The following is a 22,863-nucleotide window of genomic DNA, read 5'->3' on the forward strand; positions in this document are numbered from 1 at the left end:
GAGGAACCGCCAGACTGATTTCCAGAGTGGTTGTACAAGCTTGCAATCCCACCAGCAATGGAGGAGTGTTCCTCTTTGTCCACAACCTCGCCAGAATCTGCTGTCACCTAAATTTTTAATCTTAGCCTTTCTGACAAAATGTTCAACATCCTTAGTCATCAGGGAAATGCAAATCAAAACAACCGTGAGATTCCATCTCACTCCAGTCAGAAGAGATTCTAAAATACAAAAGGGTCTTTACAGATATCTTGCTGTGTGAAGGAGATACAGACACCAGTCAGGTCTCATTGAAACAGCAACAGTTTCNATTAGAAATGTTTGTGTGATCAAGGAATTCCATGACAAAACAAAATTTNAAAATATACATCTACAAATTTACCCCTACAGTAGATACTACAAGGAAATTTTCCAATTTTGGTGGTCACACCAATAAAACCAAATGAAGGGACATGTACAAACACAGATACAAACACACACACACACATACACACACACACACACACACACACACACACAAACACAAATCATAACCACCAACATCAACAACATCAATATAACAAGAATTAACTAGTAGTGTACATTTATACAACTCAACTTTGTCTCAATTCTCAACTTATGAAAAATTACTAACAGGAAAACGGAATCAATCTTTCTGCTGTATCTAAGAAACAAACCTAAAAGTTAAGGATAGACATTACCACAGAATATAGTTTTGAAAATTATTTTTCAAGCAAATGAACCCAAGAAACAAGTTTAGGAGGCAATTGGATTTCCTAACAAAATAGTCATTCAACCAAAATTAATCAAAGGAGATGGAAAAGACATTTCACTTCATCAAATGTAATATTCACCAAGATGACTTCTTTTTTCTAAATATCTATGTTCAAATGCAAGGGAATCCAAATTTGTAAAAAGAGACACTACTAAAAATAAACACTACTAAAGTTTAAAGCACACATACATCAACACTTTCACATTAACAATAGGATACTTGAACACTCCATACTCAAAAATGGACAGGTCATATAGAGAGAAACTAATAAAAGAAATAAGGGGATAAGAAATAAAACTTTTGAATCAAATGCACCAAATGGATACGTTCAGAAGATTTTACCCATAAACAAATTACCCATATAATTTCTCAGCACCCAAATATCTTTCTCCAAAACTCTAATTAGATACAAGAAGTTTGGCCTAATACCTTGCATCTCATCAGAGCACCATAGATTAAAGCTGTACTTCAATGAAAACAGAAACTAAAGTGTGTCAAACAATACATTTTAACTTAATAATGCTCTGATTAATGAAGAAACATGGAAGGAAATTAAAGACCTCCTAAATTTCAATGAAGGTGAATGCAGAGCATACACAAACTGATGGCACACAATAAAAGCAATTATAAGATCAAAGTTCAAAGCATCAGCAGCCTTAAAAAAATAAAAATAAATGAATAAATTAAAACTAAAAGACCTATACTAGCAACTTAACAGTATTGCTAAAAGGTGTAGAATGAAGTGTCAATTTCGAGAGAAATATATCAAAATGACACCTTGTCCATGTAAAAGCAATATAAAACAAGCCCTACAGAATACACTCAAAGGAAAACTCCAACCCATCAAAGATAACTACATCTAAGAAAATACAAGAAAAAGGTAATTCAGTACCAGCAAAATTAAAGGAAACATGTCTGCGCACACACACACACACACACACACACACACACACACACACACTTGAATTAACAATCACTGATCATTAACATCTTTGAACATTAATGTAGTTTATTCCCCAATTAAAAGTCACAGGCTTACAGAAAAGATGTGAAAACAGGATCCTTCATTCTGACATATATAAGAAAAACAGCAGCAAAATAAATCGACATTATTTCAAAGTAAAAGGGCTGTAAATATTTTTCAAGCAAACAGACACAAGAAGCTGGCTGAAATAGCCATTCAAATATTAAATAAAATATACTTTCAACCAGAAAATTATCCAAAGAGGCAGAGAGGACACTTTATACCTATCAAGCTACTAATCTATCAAGACTCTATCTCAATTTTGAACATCTATGCCCCAAACATATAGGCACCCACATTTGTAAAAGAAATATTTCCTAAAATTTAAATTGCATATATAAGCCCACAAAGTAATATTAGGAGGTATCAACACGACATTTTCACCAATTGACACATCTTCCAGAAAAAGGCTAAAGAGAGAAATAATGAAACTAACAGACACTATAAAACAAAAGGAACTAATTCTATCTATACAATATATAGAATAGTTTATCCAATCAGCACCTCCTAAATCTTCTCCAAAGTTAACCATACAGTCAGTCACTAAGCAAGCCTCAACAAACACAAGAAATTTAAAATAATGACTTTTGTTTTATCAGATCCCCTTGGATTAAAGCTGGACTTCAACAACAAAAGAAACACCAGAAACCTTAAACACTCACAGGGTTAATATTGTTACCAGCTACATGTTGTGGATAACCCTTGTGCTGCCTATATTTTGATGTAATTTTGCTTTCCCAGGAGGAGTTGTCTGGAATGAGGAGAGAGTCATGTACTCAGGTGACTTCTTGTGAACCTTCTCCTGAATGAATAAAGGGACCATGTCAGTAGGTATTACTTCCAATTTGGATGGCAAAAGAGAGGAAGCAGGACAGAGTTATGGGCTTTTCGAGGGGGATAGCATAAGGACAAGACATAGCTGCTTTGTCTCCAAGTTTCAGTCCCAGATCCACCAGGATTTGCTGCCAGACTATTTGGATTTAATATGATTTACAAGGTTAGGATTCTAGTTTCACCCAGCGATTATGTTAACATTGTTTCTGAACTAAGTATGTTTGTTATTTTCCTTCAAGGGGTATTCCAGAAAACAAGGTGCAGTATCAAAGCAAGGGCTTTCCATATTTGCACCACAAAGGCCTTGGGAGTTTTGTAATTTGGAGCTGGAGTGGAAGCAACCCACAAGCTGGAACTTAGCAAGCAGGGTGGAGAGACTGAGATCTACATGCCCATGATACACTTATATTCATCTTGTAAAGCATTCACTCACATGAAGTAAATATTAAATATTTTTTCAAAAAGAAAGAAATTTGATGAGAATAAGGTGGCTAATGCATTAAAACCATTTGCTTGTGAGCCTAACCACAAAATGTAGTTATACAAATCCCAGAGATGTACAGAACTGCCTCCATTTAATTGCCCTATCATTTCTACAGTAAGGAGCACACACACACACACACACACACACACACACACACACACACACACACACAAACAAACAAACAAATAAGTTAAAATATAACATAAAATAATTCTATTTAAATTGTGTCTACATGTATAATTTCCCCTCCATTTATACAACAAAGAAAATCTCATAATCAAGTACTTAAAACAATGACTTTCTCAAAAAAACTGAAAGTGTAGAGGTACTAAGAGTGACAGTCATCAGTAATTTTTGGCTTATACATACATCTAAGAGCAATATTCATATACATATATAAATGCAAAATAAAATGAAATAAAACTATGAAGGTTGCATGTTTTATACTGTGCTATAACTTTGACAATTTTTTTGTAAATTTAGAAAAATTTCTAAGAGAAACCTTCTTGATCCTCTGAACATTCATTAACTCCCACTCACAACTATTGTCATTTCTTTAAGATTCGTCTAACTCTTTCTTTCTATTATGGGGACTCACTATATGCCTGTATACTTGTCTATTGTGAGGGAGAAGAATAAGTTAGTGATGATGGATAATATACACTCTTTGATGTTTGGGTGGGGGGGGGAGCAAAAAACATGTCAGACCTTTACACACTTAGCTCAGATAAGCTTGGTAGGGTGGAGTCTCATTTTTGTTGCAATGAAAAAAAAATTCTAATGAAAGAAGAAGTGAGAATAAGTGCTTATTGGGTTTAGAATTGCAGGTTGTAGTATGTAATGAAAAATAGGTTAAGGAGGCAGGTCATTAAACATGTCAACAGTCAAAAGGACACAGAGATCACTGACCTACCACAGTATTCTTCTCTTTTGCCTTAGACAGAATCTCTAGTGTAGACTGTCTTCCTTCCTCTGTTACTCATCATTGATAGGCCTACCTCAGTTTGTTTTCAATAACTCTGTAGCCAAATCAGATGACTTTGGTTGGTGTATAATACTTCTTCCTATTTTCCTCTATTCTGATGTTCTGTAATGATATGGCTGCCTCAAACAGTCCTATTCTACCTGCACATCTCCCTCTATTTCCATAACCAACTATAAACTTCCGTAAGACAGTATGTATAGGGCAAATATCATAGGTTGAAATAATGAAACTAAAGCTTAAATTTGTCATCTCCCCCCCTTATGCTGCTGTGTGCAATCTTGAAACACACAATGTATATGTTATTGTGCTGTGATGAGTGTTAGAAATAGATGTGTATCCCACTCCAGTAGAAAGAAAATGAGACTTTAAAGGTATCAGAAATCATGTAGTTTGGCTAATTGGTATAAATGATAAGGCTCCTATGTTGAAAGTAAAATTAGGTTTAAGATATTGAAGACCCAGGAATACCAGGGCAAATATAACAATAATTTTACTAGGCTATTAGAATCCAACTTGGCCTCTTCAAAATGTATCTTTACAACTGTTAGGGATTGTTAGAGGTAAAAGAGTGATTTCTTGCTGAGAAAACCAGATCTTGAGTTATTTATAGATTAAAAACTCTCCAGTTAACTCATAGAGAAATGAATAAAGTAATATTAATTTTTAGTAGAACCATGTCATACATAGATGATATAACTTATAGTTTCATGTGAATCATATTATCATTTCTTGTGATTTGAATACCTTTGCCCCAAGGAGTGATACTATTAGGCATTAATATCTTGTTGGTATATGTGTAGACTTGTTGGATTAGGTGTGTCATCATGTGTGGGGGCTTTAAGACCCTCATCCTAGTTGGTGTGAAGTGAGCGTTTTCCTGGCAGCCTTCAGATGAAGTGGTACAACTGTCAGATCTTTCTGCAACAGGCATGCCCATACACTGCCATGTTCCCACCTTGACAATAACCAAGTCAAACTCTGAACACTGCCTGCCCTGATTAAATACTCTCCTTTGAATAGCTATGGTCATGGTATCCATTCATAGTAGTGAAACTCTAAGCTATCTACATTGTTTACCTTAAAATACAGTTTTTCATTTCCTGTCCAACAATATCATTGTATAGATGTCTCGATGTTTTATTTTTTCATAACACCTAAGGATAATATTAACTCTAATGATAATTCAAAGACAATGTTTCCTGGAATATGCAAGAGATGTGAAAAGGCACACAGAGTTTATGAATGTAGTTCATCAGAGAAATATGAGGAAATTCATTTATTACTATTACCAAACATACTGTGAAAATTGCTCTTCACCCCAGAAAAATGAAATCAGCTATTTATTCTGTCAGTCATGGCAAGACTATTCTAGAGAGCAACTTGAAAAAATTAATTCCTGATATGACAGAGTCATGTGCTCTAAATTTAATTGCAAATAACACATTTAAAATTAGCAGAACAACTCTTATGAGTGAAACCAAATTTTCAAGGAAAAACATATTTTGGAAAACTATAAGAGCTATAAATGCTAAAATGGGATCTTAAAATTATAAATTATAAAATTACAATTATATGGAATTGGGATTATAAAATTACAATTATTTGGAATTGGGATTGAGGGCAGGATATAATGATAATTTCACATGACTCAGGCAATTCAACTTGTCCACCTCAAAAAGTGTCTACATTTCTGCTGTGAATTGGGATATTCCCTCACATAAAACAAAAATTAAAATATATTAAATGTATTGGTGCAGAAGGTCCAGTATTGAGGTGATAGTTATAAGTATCAGATATACCCTTGAAATTAGGTTGACGGAATCTATTAGAACAGTGGGAAAAACAGACTTATGTTTCTTCAACTTCATATAGAAGCCACAAAGTAGGTAATGTTCCTAATAGAGATTGAAAACTATTATCAAAAACAATTAAACACAGTCCGTCAGAAGGATATGGCATGTTATGACTCTCCAAAAGTTCGAAGTTGGTTATTGACCCAAAATATTAAAATGGTTAACTAACAAATATGGTCATATAGAACAATGACCTTTAACTAAGAAAAAGGTTTTGGGCTTAGAAGAGCTGGGCCAAGAAGGGCAGGAGACTGGATATATAGGTGAGTTCTCCTGTGTTAAGATGTCTCCTGTATTTAACATTTAAAAATTCATAAAATGATGAATGTTAATTAAATTATACATTATAAATAAATTCATCCTATTTGTTCTATGCAAAATGATTTATCCTTAACTTTTTGGTTTCTAAACCATGGTTTATTTTAGGGATTAAGTTCAAAGATTTCTTTTTTTTTTATTTATTTAACCATATCCTTAAGAGACAGGACAAATAAATATACTCTTAACTGTGCCCACAAAATGAAATGATATCCATGAAAAGTTTTAAAGGATTTTTTAATCCTTTAGCCATTCTTTTCATAATAATTTTAAAAGAAGATATTGTGAATAATAATAAAAAGTTTTCCAGATCTAAATCTTATCATGCAATTGATGATATACTATAGAATAATTACAATAATGATACATTTAAAATACATTTAAAATTACTAATTGAAGTAAAAGAATTTTGTCTTCTTTCAGACTGCAATTTTTTTCCTGGAAAAATAAAACCATTTAGCATATAAGATATGTCTATCAGAAAATTCAATAATGTATATTACATATCAGACAAGATTATATGTGGCAGATATACCCTTTGAATTAGATTAATTATAAACAAGATTAATTATAAACTGTTAATTATTTTAGAAAATTATTGGAAGATATTAATTGGTTTGTCTCTGCTTTGAATTAAATCTTCAATAGTTAGTGATGGCTATGATGAGAATACCTTTACACATTAAACCTGACAGTGCTCTGGTTTATGTATGTGGTAAAATTAAACAAGTTTCACATATTATAACATAAATCATATAATGGTGATTATGTATAATCCTACAAAGCAAACTATTGTAGAAAAATCAAGTTGTACTTTAAGTAAGATAATAATAAAAGTAAGCAGGGATATGAGATATCCTAGAGATGGATTTAATAATGATTTATTAACCTAAAAACTTCTGAATGTCAGTGAGAGAATCTTAAAGCTTTTGAATCCTACCATGGAAAGTACAAAGGGGAAGAAAAAGAAGACAGCAAAGCAGATGAAGATCTGAAAGTTAAACCTATTACATGGGAATAGCTCAAAAGAAAATGAGGTGAACAACCTTTGAATGCATAAAACTTCATCCTGGTTATGGTATTTATATTACCTATACAGGTCATAATGCTCTTTTTTTTCCCAGAACACCAGCAAGTATTGGGATAAGTGGAAGAAGAATAACCATCTATACAGTAGCTAATGAAGCTTTTTGGTAACCTGTTTTTCTTGATTTACTGTTACATGTCATCCATTCATAAGGTATATTTGGGTTATGACAAACTATTACAGTTTCTTTATGCAGTCCAAAATGGCTTAAAAAGATGGAAAGATGCCATTTACATGCTCATACATAGAGCAGAGCCAACGTTAGTTGCAAAGTGCATATCACACTTTTCATTAATATATAAATACAAAAAAGGTCCAACAATGTTACTTTTAAACATTGTTGATTTTCAGAACAAAAGCACCAGACAACAATAAAGTTAATATCATCCTGACAAGATTCTCCTCTAAGATGGTAAGCCCAACATCTCTTCCAGAGTTCTGCCTGGTATAACTGTGTCCTCAAAATATGCATTCAAGACAGTTTCAAAGACACTAGCCATAGGTGTTCCAGACTCAATGACTGCATCAGGTTGGCTTGTTGTTTTCTGGTTACAGATGATCCCAAAAGTCTTGTACATTGAATGAAAGAGTCAGCTCTCTCAAGACTTGGCCAATATCCCTATTTTCTTAGTGTCTCCAAATATTTTGTTGTTGACACCTAAGGGGAAGCTTTCTGTAGAAAACATTTATTTCATTACTGTGAGAGGTTTAGAGGATGGTTGCTGTTACCAGATTTTGGTCATATAGGAAGGTTGGTTATAGCTTTTAGATGGTCAAGGATGAAAGAAAAGTACTCATGGATGTCTTTGTGTGCCTCTCTTTCCCCTATTTCCTTTTTCTTCTGTCTACTGTTAGGGTGTAAAACTAAGGGTAATTATGTGGGGCAAAGAAAAAGAAAGGTAGAATATCATATGTCCCTTTAAAATATGAAAGTGATACAAGTCTGTAATTTCTTAGATTAGTAATGATCTCCAAGATGATTGAAAAGTTATTGTCATAAAGATCTAATTGGATTAACAATAATTAATTTAAGATGTCTAACTACTTATGTCTTTGAGAATTGCTCATCACCAAGCTGTTAAATACTTTACATGGGTAAAAACATGGTTTTTTTTGTTTTTGTTTTTGTTTTTTTTTTTTAGTTCCGAAGAAAATCCTTTTCCAATGTCAGTGAATGAGAATAATTCTCCTTATCTCTGGGAAGAGAAAAGTGTGTCCCTTCATACCATGTCAAACTCAATGCTGGATACAAGAATTTTTGTATGATTCCCTGGAAGAGAGTTTTGGCAAATTAGAGTTTCCCTTTTCCATTTAACCCATGGAGTGACTATTTTGGTTATTTTATTGTGCCTGTTTTCAGTTTCATTTAAGTGGCCTGTTTCCTTATAGATTGTGTCCATGATTACATGTTTAAATTGATAATAAAAGAGCTTTAAATTAAAATCCATAAAAAGCTACTGTTATAAACTGTTAGTAATAATTAAGAAATTCTTATTGAAAGTCAATCATCTTACAAATGATCAAATCCTTTAGTACATTCAGAGCAAACATGGTGGCCATGCTCAGAATTAATGCACTTAAATATATAGATAAACCTAACATTATCTGCTGTGCCTGTATTGCAGCTTAAGCTTAGAATAACTAACAAGCAAAGTATTTTTTTCTTTTTTGTTTATTTTGATATACTTTATACCGGTAGGTAATTATCACACACTCAGAGAACTTGAGAATGTGGCATTTAAGATATTTTAATAAAGGAGCTTTTTCTGATAGACAAATCAAGTAAGGCAGCACTCTATAAATGCTCCAAAAAATATTATGGGCAAAAGTCAATTTTCTCCTTGAGATTGCCACAAATGTGTGAAAACTGGCCACTAGGTTATGCAATGCCCTTTACCTTGACTGATGAAAGTATACAGTCCAACCCGTGGACAAGCAAGATACTGAATAGGCATTATCCCATATTTCCTAGAAAAGGTAGGAGATTCCTACAAATTTCTGCTTCACAGTCATAATTTCTGGGCATGGCTTCCAAAATGGATGTCTCCACTGACACAGAAAAACTTTGGATAACTGTCCCAGGAGTCATTATGTCTCTGTCTTTTTATTTAAAAACAGAAGCTATTTGGTTTAAACATCCTTCTTACTCAGGTGAAATTTTGCCCTTACAGGTATTTGACAGGTTTGAAAAGTAGATTAATGATAGATTAAATCCAGAGTTATCATTAATCAGTGAAGTACTGATAATACTATCATGCTCACAGACGTAAAAACTAACATTTCCTTAGGTTGTCTTCTAAGTATCAACTTGGAATGCAGTTTTAATTTTGCTCATTTTACATAATCCCTTTAGAAAATTTTGGACTACATAAGATAAAATAGAAGTAATTTACTGAAAGATGTAAATACAAATAAACTAGACATTGTAATACTAATATGTACCTTGACAATTCTCATAAGTTTAATTATTGTGTAAAGTATTAGAGATAAATTCCCTTTCTTGAACTAAAAGAAGAAAATGTGAAAATGTACATCAATGTATATTGTACCAAATGTCTTGGAAGTTATTTCATATAATCCACACTTTTGTTGCCATCAAAAGGTCTGCAATTTATTAATTTTAAGTGGTTATACCTGCAATGCTTTCTTTTTTAGCTTTTTCACTTTTCAGTTAGTTGGCCTCCTATAAGGTAACCTGTAGGGAACAGCCTAAATTGTTTTTCATACTAAAGGTTTCTTCATACATATGGTTAGCCAATTCATCCCAAGAGAAGATCAACCCTGAGCTCTTTCTGTTTGCAGTCTGTGCTGAAATCATAGTGCCTTTGGCTAATGTCGAATGTGAACAAACATAACTCCAAACTTGTTTTGCACTTTAATAGAAGGTCTCATCAGCAGAGTCCATGTGAAAAAATAGTTTCGAAATTCCTAAAATTATTCTAAATCCCTTACTATACTTAGTGTGACAGAGTGAGTCATCAACAAATACAAAACATGCATTGTCACCAAAACATGAGTCAAGCATATATGTACTGGACACTATCTGTTCTGCATCAAGCAGACCCATGAACTAATAGGATGTTCTCTTGGACTTTTATCTTCTGGTTCTTGCAAATAAACAAATTTGTCTCTACTGCTATCTATAATATCAGTAATTGTTATTACAAAATTTCTGAAGAATTTCACCATGAAGGAGATGTTGTGATTGGTGCGTTTTTCCCACTTCATACATTCCACACCAGGAAGAAAAAGCCACATCCAACTATCCCATATTACTATTTGGACAATAACATACAGTAAGTTCAATTATTTATTTTTCGAGTTTAGAATTCTTATATCTTAGATGGTATGGTCATTAAAATTTACAAATATTTTCTATTTTGTTTTGACAATTTCACTCTTAGAACTTCTAAAGTCTTTTCATCAGTTTTATTTTCCTTTCAGATTATTATCATCACTCAGGGGGAAAGGAAATGGAAACTTCAACTGTGTTCAGTTTAGTTTCTTCTTTGATCGTTAACTATAATCTCTTATTTGTTATTGTTTTTATGCCACAAAGACTGAAGAGTTTTCATTCTTATGATTTCAAGGAACAATGATTCATTCTAAGCCTGTAATTCTTTTTCTTAGCATTTTGTAAGTAATGATTGCATCTGTGATATTAGATGATGTCACTAAATTGTATAAGTTCTGTGTGAATGTTGTAAAACTTGAGTGAAGAGGTTATGTGTGTTACAAGGAGCTGATTCCAGAGTTAACAACATCACATTTAGAAGTGGAGAATACTTCTATGTTACATAGATATTTCATCTATCTCATGTTTTTTTTATGTGTTTGTTTGTTAATTTAAATTTTAATCTCAGAGAGCTTACCTGTGATTACCTGTTTACTCCATTGGTTTACAGCATTTACTCTCATTTTTATATATGTGTCTACCAAGACTGTGACTATGACAGTTTCTTGGTGCTATTTCTTAGCTTTAGTTAAATAATCCAGGTTAATGGATAGTTTTAGACAGGTATTGCTGAGTTGGACATAAATATTTTTGTATGTCTCTTAATAAAGTAAATATGACAGTTTTATCCGAGCCAGAATTCCTTTCCCAAGAACACATTCTTATGTATGTATGGAATAGGTAGTATGATATGAAAATAGAACAATACATCTTATCTATCTGTAAGAACACAAGATGAAATATGTTAGAAATTGAGAAGCAGAAAATTACCAAAAGAAATTCAGGAAAGTTTTTACAGTCTCTAAAAGGGAATTTGTCAAAATAACAACTAAAAATATCAAATAAAGTATAAAGGTGAATTATGCTCTATGAGACAATACTCTCTGCTTGGTAAAATATTTTGAGGTATTAACCTATTAAATCAAAGTATGGAGGGAAATAACGTTTAGATATAAATTAAAACTTAATCATTTTTTTGTTGGACACATTAATTTTGAATCATTTAAACATATCAAATATCAGATCATAAAATTTGTTATTTGGATAAAATATGTAATGATATTTCTAAATTTTTAGGGAACCATATGTTGACTCAAAGGAAACCATACTATGTTCTCATATGCAACTTTATTTGTTGGGTAGGCCCTTTTCTATTTTGTCATAATTAATGTTCCTTATGAATCCACTTTTCTAGTGCCCATTACTCTCAGCAGTTCAGGTACCAATGTATATGTTTATGTGTTTCTCATAATTTGTGCAGCAGCAAGCACTTGACTGCAAAGGCTGTACTTCTGGATATGTGAGCAACTAGTCTGGTTTTACTCTTCATAGTTTGATAAAATTGATATATCATAAGAATTCCATTCTAGGAATCCTTGTTTTTAATAGACTTTATTATTTTACTGGGGCTATGCACCATTATGTGCAATTTTCACATTAAAAGGCAAGCCAGTTTTCTTGAACATTTCTCATGTAGGTAATGTCTTTCTGGATTCTTTCTACCCTGCCTTCTCTCATGTATATGAGCAGTAAATATGGCCCCATTCCTAACTACATTGTGATTCTGAAATGGCTTTATAATTAATCTCACTCTTCCTTTGAAATTACAAAACATTGATTTTTAATGGAAACACAATTCCTTCATGGCTTTATTTTTATTTGAATTAACTACAGAAGTTCTTTCTTGGTGCCTACCCTGTTGTAACCTCTTGCCTTCATTCATCACGTTTGTATTTGTCCTTGACAGTAATGTCTTTTTTGTGAGCTATCTTTTTCTCTGTGTGTAGTCTAAGGAAGATACAATCTGCAGCATTATAGTCAATGGAATTTAAAAATATAAATAAGTGCGGCTCATAGCATCTATTTTATGATTTGCAGCATAACTTTGGAAAGATCTCAGGGTGGTAAGAACTGATGGCCCATTTTATCAGCACTGTAAAGTTTATTTTACCATTCAACTTCTAGAAGTGGATGTGTACACCCAAATAAAACATTCTTATTATGTTTCTAATAAGACAGATGTAGAGTAATTTCACATAAAATCTTTCATGTGGAAAATTATAATCTTTACAGTGGAAGAATATTAAAAGTTGGGTAAACTATTTCACGGCATTCATTAATAATCTAAAATGTGTGTGTGTGTGTGTGTGTGTGTGTGTGTGTGTGTGTATGTACTCAAAAGGATGCTTCTGTTTCTTTGCGTGTGTGTGAGGATACATGTATGTTTGTGTGTATGTTTGAGTTTGTGTGGGTGTACCTGTGAGTGGGTGTTTGCATGTGTGTGAATGCATGACTAGTAAGTTCAAGTCCTCTTGGGCAATTAATGGAAGAAGACTTCATGAAATTAAAATGAGCAAGGAAGTGCATAAGAATTTGCCTGCAGAGAATGAAATGGGGAAATTATGCAATCATTTTATAATCTCAAGAATATAAATGATAAAATAGTTTTCATTTTCAAAATATGTTTATGATAAAACATGTGCTTTAAAAATTAGGTGTGCAAAAGAGAGTGATCAAGTATGTTTTATTGAAATTGACTCTGATCATCATTCTGTGACAGTAGATATTGAGTTAATCTGCTCAATTAGTGATTATTATTTAATTCTCTGCATATACAGAATTCTCAAAAATGATATGTATCTTTAAATTTTTATATGTATTTATTTGAATATATAATGTTTATACATGAGAAAATATCACTGAAATTATTTGTCAAATTAAATATCCTAATTACCATTTTTTTCTCCAGAAAATATTATTTCATTTACATTTTATCTGTCTGCTTTCCCTTAAAATATATATTTGTTATTTTTATCATTTTAGTGTTTTATATCAAGTAACTTTATTAATCATTCAAATAAAAATGAAGTTAATTTCAAAACACATGCCTGCATTAACAAAATAGGGTTTTAGTTAATTTCATAGATATACTCAAGTAGCTAGTATAAGCAATTTTCCTATACCCAACATGCTAGATTTTTGATCTTGCCTTTTCTGTTTCTGTACCTCTATTGCTTGCCATCATATTGATATTATTATGACTAACTTTTCTCTTTCTTTTTGTGTGTGTTTGTGTCTTTGTTCATGTGTGAATATGTGACCCTTTCATTTTCATACCGATTGAATCTATTTCTTGTGTTAGATTCTCAAGATTTGTATGTTTGTGAGCTGCCTAATATTATTTCTGGGCATCAAAATAGGATTCTCTGGGAAACTGGCACCCTTAATTGCTGAGCAGTCCTCCTCCCCACCATAAAAAATTTCCTTGAAAAATCTTAATACTGATAATATATTTACACTTATTAGAAATTCAGTACATAGATCATATTCTCTAAAGCCACAAATAGTTCAGTACCCACCCTCTTTCCACTATCTCTCATCCCCAAATTTAAGTTTTGTCTGGAGCTATCACAAGACAAGATAACAAATAGCAGGTGATCTTCCTGAAATGACTTTGCATTAAATTATATCTATTATGAATCTCCAATAGGCAAGGCTGAGGAATAAATCATTTTAGGAAAGATTCCTGCTATAAATATGCTTTTCCTTGTATTAATAATCATATATAACAATCAAAATGTATTTGCACATTTCTATGAGCATATCTCTGCAGATCCAGGAATGTAGACTCTCTTGCAGTGATGCTATACAGAGAAATGGATGATGTCATAATTCTTAATGATGATCCTATTAGAATTCTTAAAATTAAATTTGTGTTTTTTAATCTTTTTTTTTTTATAGCTGGACTCCTATTCTGTCCTTTCCTGATAGTCATAAGTCCAATGAGAACTCTGCCATTCTCCCATGTGTCACTAGTTAATTGCTTCTACATAGTAACCATGCTCGCATTTACTCAGAGCACATTTCAAGAGTTTGTAAAACATTTAAGCAAAGGTAATAAAAAGGGACCTATGTTTCAGTATAGGTGCTAGGACAGAAGATAAAATATTGACTGAATTTATCTGTACAAAACTTCACTAATAACTTAGTTATGTTTCTTTTAATTTTCAATAAATCTGTGGAGATGTGACAGACGATTCTACTGACAGAGTTCTTTACACATGTTATTAAGAATATTCTTAAAGAAAATGTATATTAACTTTAGAACTAACCAGTTGATGAACTTTCTTTAGGTTTACAAATGGTTAGTACTTAATTTCCAGGACGGAAACTTTAGATGTGAATGTTTAGGCAGATAAATATTCCTAATGGATATGCATGTAAACATTCTCTGTTGTAAACTTCTGTATCAATTTATTATTTGATTTTATGTGAAAATTTATGATGGACATTTAACATGTGATCATGTTCTTTGAAAGATGTCTAACTGCTGAGGACCAAGAGTAGAGTCAGAGGAACTGAGGAGTTTTTTTGTTTTGTTTTGTTATTTATTGTTGATTTTGTTGTTGTGTTGTTGTTGTTTGACAGAACACTTCTTAGACAAAAAGGAGAAGGAATCATTTTTTTTTTCACCTGCCTGCTTACGATCTTTATGCTTTTCCCTACTTTTTAGATAACTTTCATCAGAAATGTTTTACAACCTAGAAATAATCTCTAAAATCACTTTCAAAGTGTCCCTTTTTCTTCCTGAGACATCCAACTAGCAGACTAAATGTTAGAGCTGTGCAGTCCCTTCTGCAAGAGATCAAAGGTCTCATTACTTAACCCCTTGTGGCCAGACTACAGGTGTCATTCTCCTAAACCTACAGCCTTTTACACTCAGAAAGAGCAAGAACTTTCTTAGGACTTTTAAGAAGTTACCATCAGCATTTCAGCATAGTTAGAAAGCTAGAATGTCAAGAGTTCCTCAGACTTTAAAGCCACACTAGAATCCTACTCTGTACCCTGACTCCACTCTCTCCAGGTCAGGAGGTTCCATAATCGAAATTGGCTCCTAGGAACGGGAATTTTGAATAAGGTATGTCAACACAGATAGGACTCTCAGCTGAACCTTGTAAACCCCTTGATCATGGAGTTGTGTGGTTATTGAGGGTGAGAAATAGGAGTTGATATTGTGTAATCCCATCAGCAGAGACTGATATTGGGTAACATCAGCACCTGCTTCATACCATGAGCCATCACCATTGACTTGAAATTGCCTGCTGCCATCAGGATAAGCCCATATTATGTGCCATCAGAACCTGGTTGTGTTTGTTGAGTACCACCAGTGCCCACAGTAGGCCAGGAACCATCAACTCTGGACTTAATTGCCTACTGTCACCAGGCAGTTCTCCAAGGAGTTCTACTGGGATTTGTCAGCATCATCCTTAGATCAAGAGCAATCAGATCTGGGTTGTGAGCATTTTGCGTATCTCTCAGAATGGAACAAAGTGATTCTACTGTCAGAGAGTTCTTTATGTATATTATTAAGAATACTCTTAAAGAGATAGCATTAAGGTGAGCACAAGCCACCAGACTGACTTTCTTCAGTTTGTAAAAATGGTTAGTCCTTGGTTTCCGGTAAGGAAACTTTAGATATGTATGCATGGGAGAAAACAGAGTTAGATATTAACAACTAGATTACAGAGAATGGAAGACTAGGTGTGCCCTTACAGCATTTGATATTTGGACTGTATTTGGGAAGGAATTGACAGATGACAAAAAAGCCATATGTGCTCAGGAGTCTTTACATTCACCTTTTAATGAGAATTGATTACTACTGTCTCCATCAGGATCTAAGAACAATATTTATTCCTCGATGTAAAAGTCTGAGAAAAGTAGCTCATGAAAGGCTAGTGATAAATCAAAAAAGGAAAATCAACCTCTGAAGCAGAAACTGACTCAGAAATGAAACTATCAAAATATAAAAAAACACAATTGGTCCAAGTCATGAAGCTAACGATAAATTTAATTCCTTAACAAAATACTTTTGATATTTTTAGGAAGGTTAATCGGAAATATCTTACAACATCATGAAATACCTCTGCACTCAGAAAACTGCTCCTGACACAGTTTAATGCAATTCTTAATCAAGATCACTGTGTATTCCCTTGGTATCGTTGAGGGTCAGCCATCCCAGAATAATATTTATTTAGAAAAAAATCACATTGAAGAAACCTGACTCTGCTTCCAGAAGATATCAAATAGCAATACTTTTGTGCTCTTAGTAGAAATGGGCCCCAGAGATTTGTGTATGTGAATGCCTATCCCATACTGAGTGGCCTGATAGGAGTAGCTGTGGCTTTGTAGAGTTACTGTGCCCCTAAAAAATGGTGATTTAAAACTCAAAGAAGTTCAGTTTTGTCCAGGGCCTTCTCTTTTTGCTGCTTGTGGATAAAAATGTATAACTCTCAGCTTTTTGTAGAAGACCATTTCTGCCTGCACAATGCAGAATGTTTCATACAAGGATTAAATGGACAAGATCTCTGAAAGTGTAAGTTTTCCTTCATAAGACAAATTATGGTCATTGTGGGTCTTCACATCCACCAAACACAAGGAAGACAAATGTTGATAATAGAGAAAGGGTTAATACTTTGAAGGGCTATGTTTTTTGTTTTACGTGTTTTGATTTTTGATTATTTATTTATTTATTTACTTATTTATATTCGAGGAAGATTGACTTTGGGACTTTCTTAAAGCAAAGCAAAGAAATACTTTAAGTGTTGCTTAATTAGCCAACCAAGGAAGGCTCCATTATGTGTAAAATAATGTTGCTGAATGTAATTTGACCTCTGTGTTGTTGACTCAAGGAGACAAAGAGGAGATAGATGAGTGTTAGTATTTTTCTTTAGATATGTTGGAAAAGAATGATGCTTCATTTTGAATCTCATAAAGTGAACCTTAAGCTAAAGTGTAGGGTTATTGATTAATTCCAATTGCAAAGAATATCTCAGCACAGCCTTTTATTGTATTGGCATGTGGTCATTAATATTTAAGAATTTGAAGACACATAAAGAAATGTACAAATCTGAGTAACAAAAATTCAAAATGGACAGATTGAGGAGAAAATAGTACTAATAGTACTAAAAACTGCCATTGACCAAATTCCTTTGTTCAAACACATATAAATATTAAAGGAAAGCCTAGTGTAAAGTGAGATAAAAAGGGGGTTGAAAATCTCCGGGCAAAATTCTTCCCAACTATGCTTCATATTTGTGAAAAAGAGTTTAAAGCCACCAACCTTGTCTACAGTTAGAGTTTCAGGATATACAGATTTAGAAAGAAAAAGAAAACAACAAGAATAGAAAACAGGTAAAGATTAAATTTTCCAAAGGAGCCATATTATTGCTCTAGCAAGGAACATAACTTAGCAGGTTCAGCCATGTGGTTCTTGCATTAAGAGTCAAGGTTTGAAAAAAAAGGTATTCTGGCATCTTTCTCTGTGACTAAGGGCATGTGTTAAGACCAGTATTATAACAGGAATGTCTGTGTAAGGAGACATAGAGGATCCAGTTTGTCAAACACCAAAGGAAACCCTGAATGTTGAAGATGACAGAGCTGTTGTATAACTGCTCACAGGCACTGATAACAGGGAATAGAAAAAGCCCAAGAGGAAAAAGTATTTTGAATTCAATAGGATTCAATAGAATGAAAGGAATTGGAGATGTAAAGATAAATTATAATCAGACATGTACTTCCAGTGTTTGGAGTTTGCTCAGCTTGTATTTGATCTTGCTTTGGTACATTATTTTCTGACTATGTTCTTTTTTCTAAAATTTATATGTTATTATGTTCCATTATAAGTTGGAAGAATGTATTCTACATTTTTACTTTTATTTTTCAGGGAATTATATTGCATTGTTATATAAATTTCACATGAAACTTTGAACTTTTGACTTCAAACAAACCTGACACTATTTTAGATTGTGGGAAATTAAAGTGGAGTAAATCCATTTTGCACTATTTTATGGCTACAACACTATCATTGTCAAGAAGTAGAATGTATTGGTTTGCACAGGAATAGGCTCCATAGAGTATTTGGTTTAGATGTTTGACTGTGCCTTGTGGCACTATTGGAATATGTGTCCTTGGAGAAGGCATGAACTCATTAGAGAATGTGTGTCACTTTGTTGGTGGAGTTACACTTCTGAGAAGAACAAGTCTAGTCAGTGTACTCCAGTTTCTACTTTTCGTGTCTGTGGATTAAGATATAAAACTGTCACATGAACTTTGAAGACCATTTCTCCAGGAACACAGTCATGGTTCCCATCATGAAAATAATAGATGAAAACTCTGAAAATGTAAGCTAGTTTGAGTTAAATGTTTTCCTTTATGAGAGTAGTCATACTCATTGTTTCTCCTCACAGCAATAAATCCCTAAGTAAGGATTCCCACTTAGATAGGGTTTGGACTTCAGGCTGACCTCCATTTTCCTTGCTAGTGTTTTGATTCACTTGAACATTCATGGATCATTGCATATTATTATATTTAGGGTGAGATCCTAAATATAACTTACCTGTTGTCTTGAGAATTCATTTTTTCCATGAGGTTACTATTAACCTCTGGTTCTTAGTTTCTTTCCACAGTTTGTGCCCTAAATTTTTAGCACTGGGGGAACAGAAAAAAATTATAAAGTGGAAACCTAATGACTTTTTTTCTGTGATCCACTTTGACAGATACATTAAGTAATATTCTTTTGTAGGTGTGGATTTGGAACCTTGTAGAGTAAAGGGTATTTTCATCAAAACATATAATTAAAGATAAGGAGATGTTTCAGAGAGTAGAAAACACCAATTGTGAGGAACTGTGTTCATACCTCCCAAAGGAATATGAGTACATGTCAGTGGTCATATGCAGGGTAGGAGAGTGTATCAAGAGAATGTCAACAGGTTTCCTATGAAGAGATCAAGGCATACATGTTAAGAAAACAAAGAAATCCAGCAGGCAAATATGGTAAAACAAGTCCTTATTTCCAGTAGTCTAGAAAAAGAGACTGGTGGGTATTTCTGAGTTAAAGATCAGTGTGATTTGCACAACAACTTAGAGTCAAGTCTTAGACACTGTGTTATTGAATAAACCAAGGAAGCAACTAAATATTGAATGAAATGTATTCATGCATAAGCGCATGGATATATATATATATATATATATATATATATATATATATATATATGCATCCATGAGTCAGGAATTTATTCTATTTGAATAAATTTATTGAATTTATTTATTCAATAAATAAATTTATTCTATTTATCCTATTCTATTTGAACTTATTCTATTTGAACTTCATATAACTGTACAGTCTAAGAGAAATGCATGTATGCAGTCACACATAAAAACATCATAAATAAAATGATAAAAATATAAAGGGCATGGTATTGTACCTTTTAATGTCATATATTCACATACAGAAGTGTGCTTTCCTTTGTTTCCCTAAGATATTAAATGCATGCTGCAATGCTCAAAAATTATATCAGAGAAAGAGATTCCATGGTCACATGCCATGAAATGAACTTCAGAATATGATTTAATTAAGATACTGTCTTTAGAGCCGAGCGTGTTGAGCATACCTTTAATCCCAGCACTTAGGACACAGAGGCAGACAAATTTCTGAGTTTGAGGTCAGCCTGTTCTACAGAGTGAGTTCCAGAACAGCCTGGGCTACACAGGGAAACCATGTCTTGAAAAAAAACAAAACCAAAAACAAACATAAAAACAAAAACAAAAACAAAACCCCAAAACTAAAAATAAAACGAAAAAAAAAAAAACCCAACATATCAAAAATAGAAAAGATACTGTCTTTAAAAACTTGTTGGGTTGATAGTAAAATGGTGGGTTTTCATATGCGAAGACCCCAGAAAGCCAAAGATCTACATTCTCACACATGTGATATTTGTGAGAAAATGATTCCTGACTCATAAACAAAATGTGTAAAGAATCAAACTATGAAATATAAATAATACATGCTTTAAGGATCAAAAAATAATGAGTAGTAATGACAAAGGAGCTTGCCTAAACGTAACATATTTACCTAATTCGGTTCATCTGTTCATGGTAAAGATATTAAATTACATATTTTATAATTAAACTAGATTAAAAATAAAACTATATAGTTTACTGTACTAAATATGTAGGTGTGTACGGTAAAGTTGATCATCATTTTATTGTTTTTATGTCACTTAAACAGGTATAACTTTAAGAACTACCAGTATATTCTAGCTCTGCAATTTGCCATTGAGGAGATCAATGGGAACCCCAATCTTTTACCCAACATGTCTCTTGGATTTGATTTCTACAATGTCAGATTCACTGGGAAGTACATTCTTGATATTACTTTTAATTGGCTCACAGCTCTTGGTGAGAGAAATTATTTTCCTAATTACAATTGTAAAAAGAGAAATTTCACTGCTGCACTGACAGGAACCTCATGGATAACATCTGCCCGAATTGGGACATTGCTTCAACTCTTTAAATTTCCACAGGTGAGAAAATTTGGATTTTGCGAACTGAGAGTCAGTTCTCTTTGTTCATGTTATTGGTGTCTTTAACTGAAAGAATTGTTGGCCTATTATCCAAACATCAAAGCAATATTCAGAACATGGAGTTCAATCCAGATTTCTCTTGCTTTTAAGAGAAATATTTATGTAGTAAATGAAGCTAGCTAAGTCCTTGAAACTTAGAGGCCTAACAAAATTTTCTGTTAAATGTAGTATTTGTAATGTCCCTTTAAAATATTCTCCTGTTTTCAATGCCTTCAGGGATAGAATATAAATATTTAGATGTTAATATTCTTTTTCTTCTTTCCACTTTGCTTCAGATTAATTTTGGACCTTATGATCTTCTCCTGAGTGACCATGGCCAGTATCCTTCTCTCTACCAGATGGCCCCCAAGGACACATCCCTTTCACTTGCCATTGTATCGTTGATAGTTCATTTTAGGTGGTCATGGGTTGGTCTCATCCTCCCTGATGACCACAAAGGAAATAAAATTCTATCAGATTTTAGGGAGGAGATGGAGAGAAAAGGCATCTGCCTAGCTTTTGTAAAAATGACAGCAGACACATGGACTTCATATGTTGCCAAATTCTGGGAAAATATGGATGAGACAAATGTAACAATTATTTATGGTGATATTGATTCCCTAGAAGGTATAATGAGAAATATTGAGCAAAGGTTATTGACATGGAATGTCTGGATCATGAACATTGAACATCATGTTATTGACAGAGCTGATTATTTCTTGTTAGACTCATTCCATGGAAGCCTAATTTTTAAGCACAATTACAGAGAGAATTTTGAGTTTACCAAATTTATTCAAACAGTAAATCCCAATAAATATCCAGAAGATGTTTATCTTCCTAAGCTGTGGTATTTGTTTTTCAAGTGCTCATTTGCTGACATTAATTGTCATGTGTTGGACAACTGTCAAACCAATGCTTCTTTGGATGTATTGCCTCGTCACATATTTGATTTGGCCATGAATGCAGAGAGCACAAGTATTTACAATGGTGTGTATGCTGTGGCTCACAGCCTCCATGAGATGAGACTTCAGCAACTTCAAAGACAACCATATGAAAATGGCAAAGGGATGGTATTCTTTCCATGGCAGGTAATAACCTTTCTACTGTATTTTTTTGTCAGCACTCTGGCATAAGATTTATAACAACACTAACTTAGGCAATGTAAAATTAACTTATCTTGTCCACAATCAAGAACAGTTTGTGTTTCTAATCTTACCTAGAAGTCAATATAGTTTCAAATGTAAGATGTTTTGAAATTATGTGGAAGATACCAGGAGCAAATATGCTTTGTCAAAATCAAGTTCTTCTCATCAATACCTAGGTTTGCAGCCTTCTTACATTAACAGAGGCAATTAATGTACTCATTGCTTTATATATTTGATACAAGAGAAATTATGACAGGGACACTTATGTGAAACAATGATGGTTGGTTTATATAGAAATGATGCATCGATATTCATAAGGGAAATTGGTATGAAGTTCTCTTTCTTTGTTGGATCTTTGTGTGGTTTAGGTATCAGAGTAATTGTAGCCTCATAGAATGAATTGGGTAAAGTACCTTCTGTTTCTATTTTGTGGAATACTTTGAGGAGAGTTGGAATTAGGTCTTCTTTGAAAGTCTGATAGAATTCTGAACTAAACCCATCTGGTCC

General features: G+C 33.1%; 1 protein-coding gene across 1 annotated transcript; it reads left to right on the top strand.

Moving 5' to 3' along the window:
• The first annotated feature begins 10,435 nt into the window (after positions 1-10,435).
• Positions 10,436-22,344, top strand: LOC110315302 (vomeronasal type-2 receptor 116-like). The gene is made up of 3 exons (XM_021189388.1): positions 10,436-10,653; positions 20,878-21,172; positions 21,508-22,344. Exons 1-3 carry the CDS (start codon positions 10,436-10,438, stop codon positions 22,342-22,344), a joined length of 1,350 nt encoding a protein of 449 aa, XP_021045047.1.
• Positions 22,345-22,863: the final 519 nt, after the last annotated feature.

This window comes from Mus pahari, unplaced genomic scaffold (assembly GCF_900095145.1).
Source record: "Mus pahari unplaced genomic scaffold, PAHARI_EIJ_v1.1 scaffold_8599_1, whole genome shotgun sequence".
NCBI classification, from domain to species: Eukaryota; Metazoa; Chordata; class Mammalia; order Rodentia; family Muridae; genus Mus; species Mus pahari.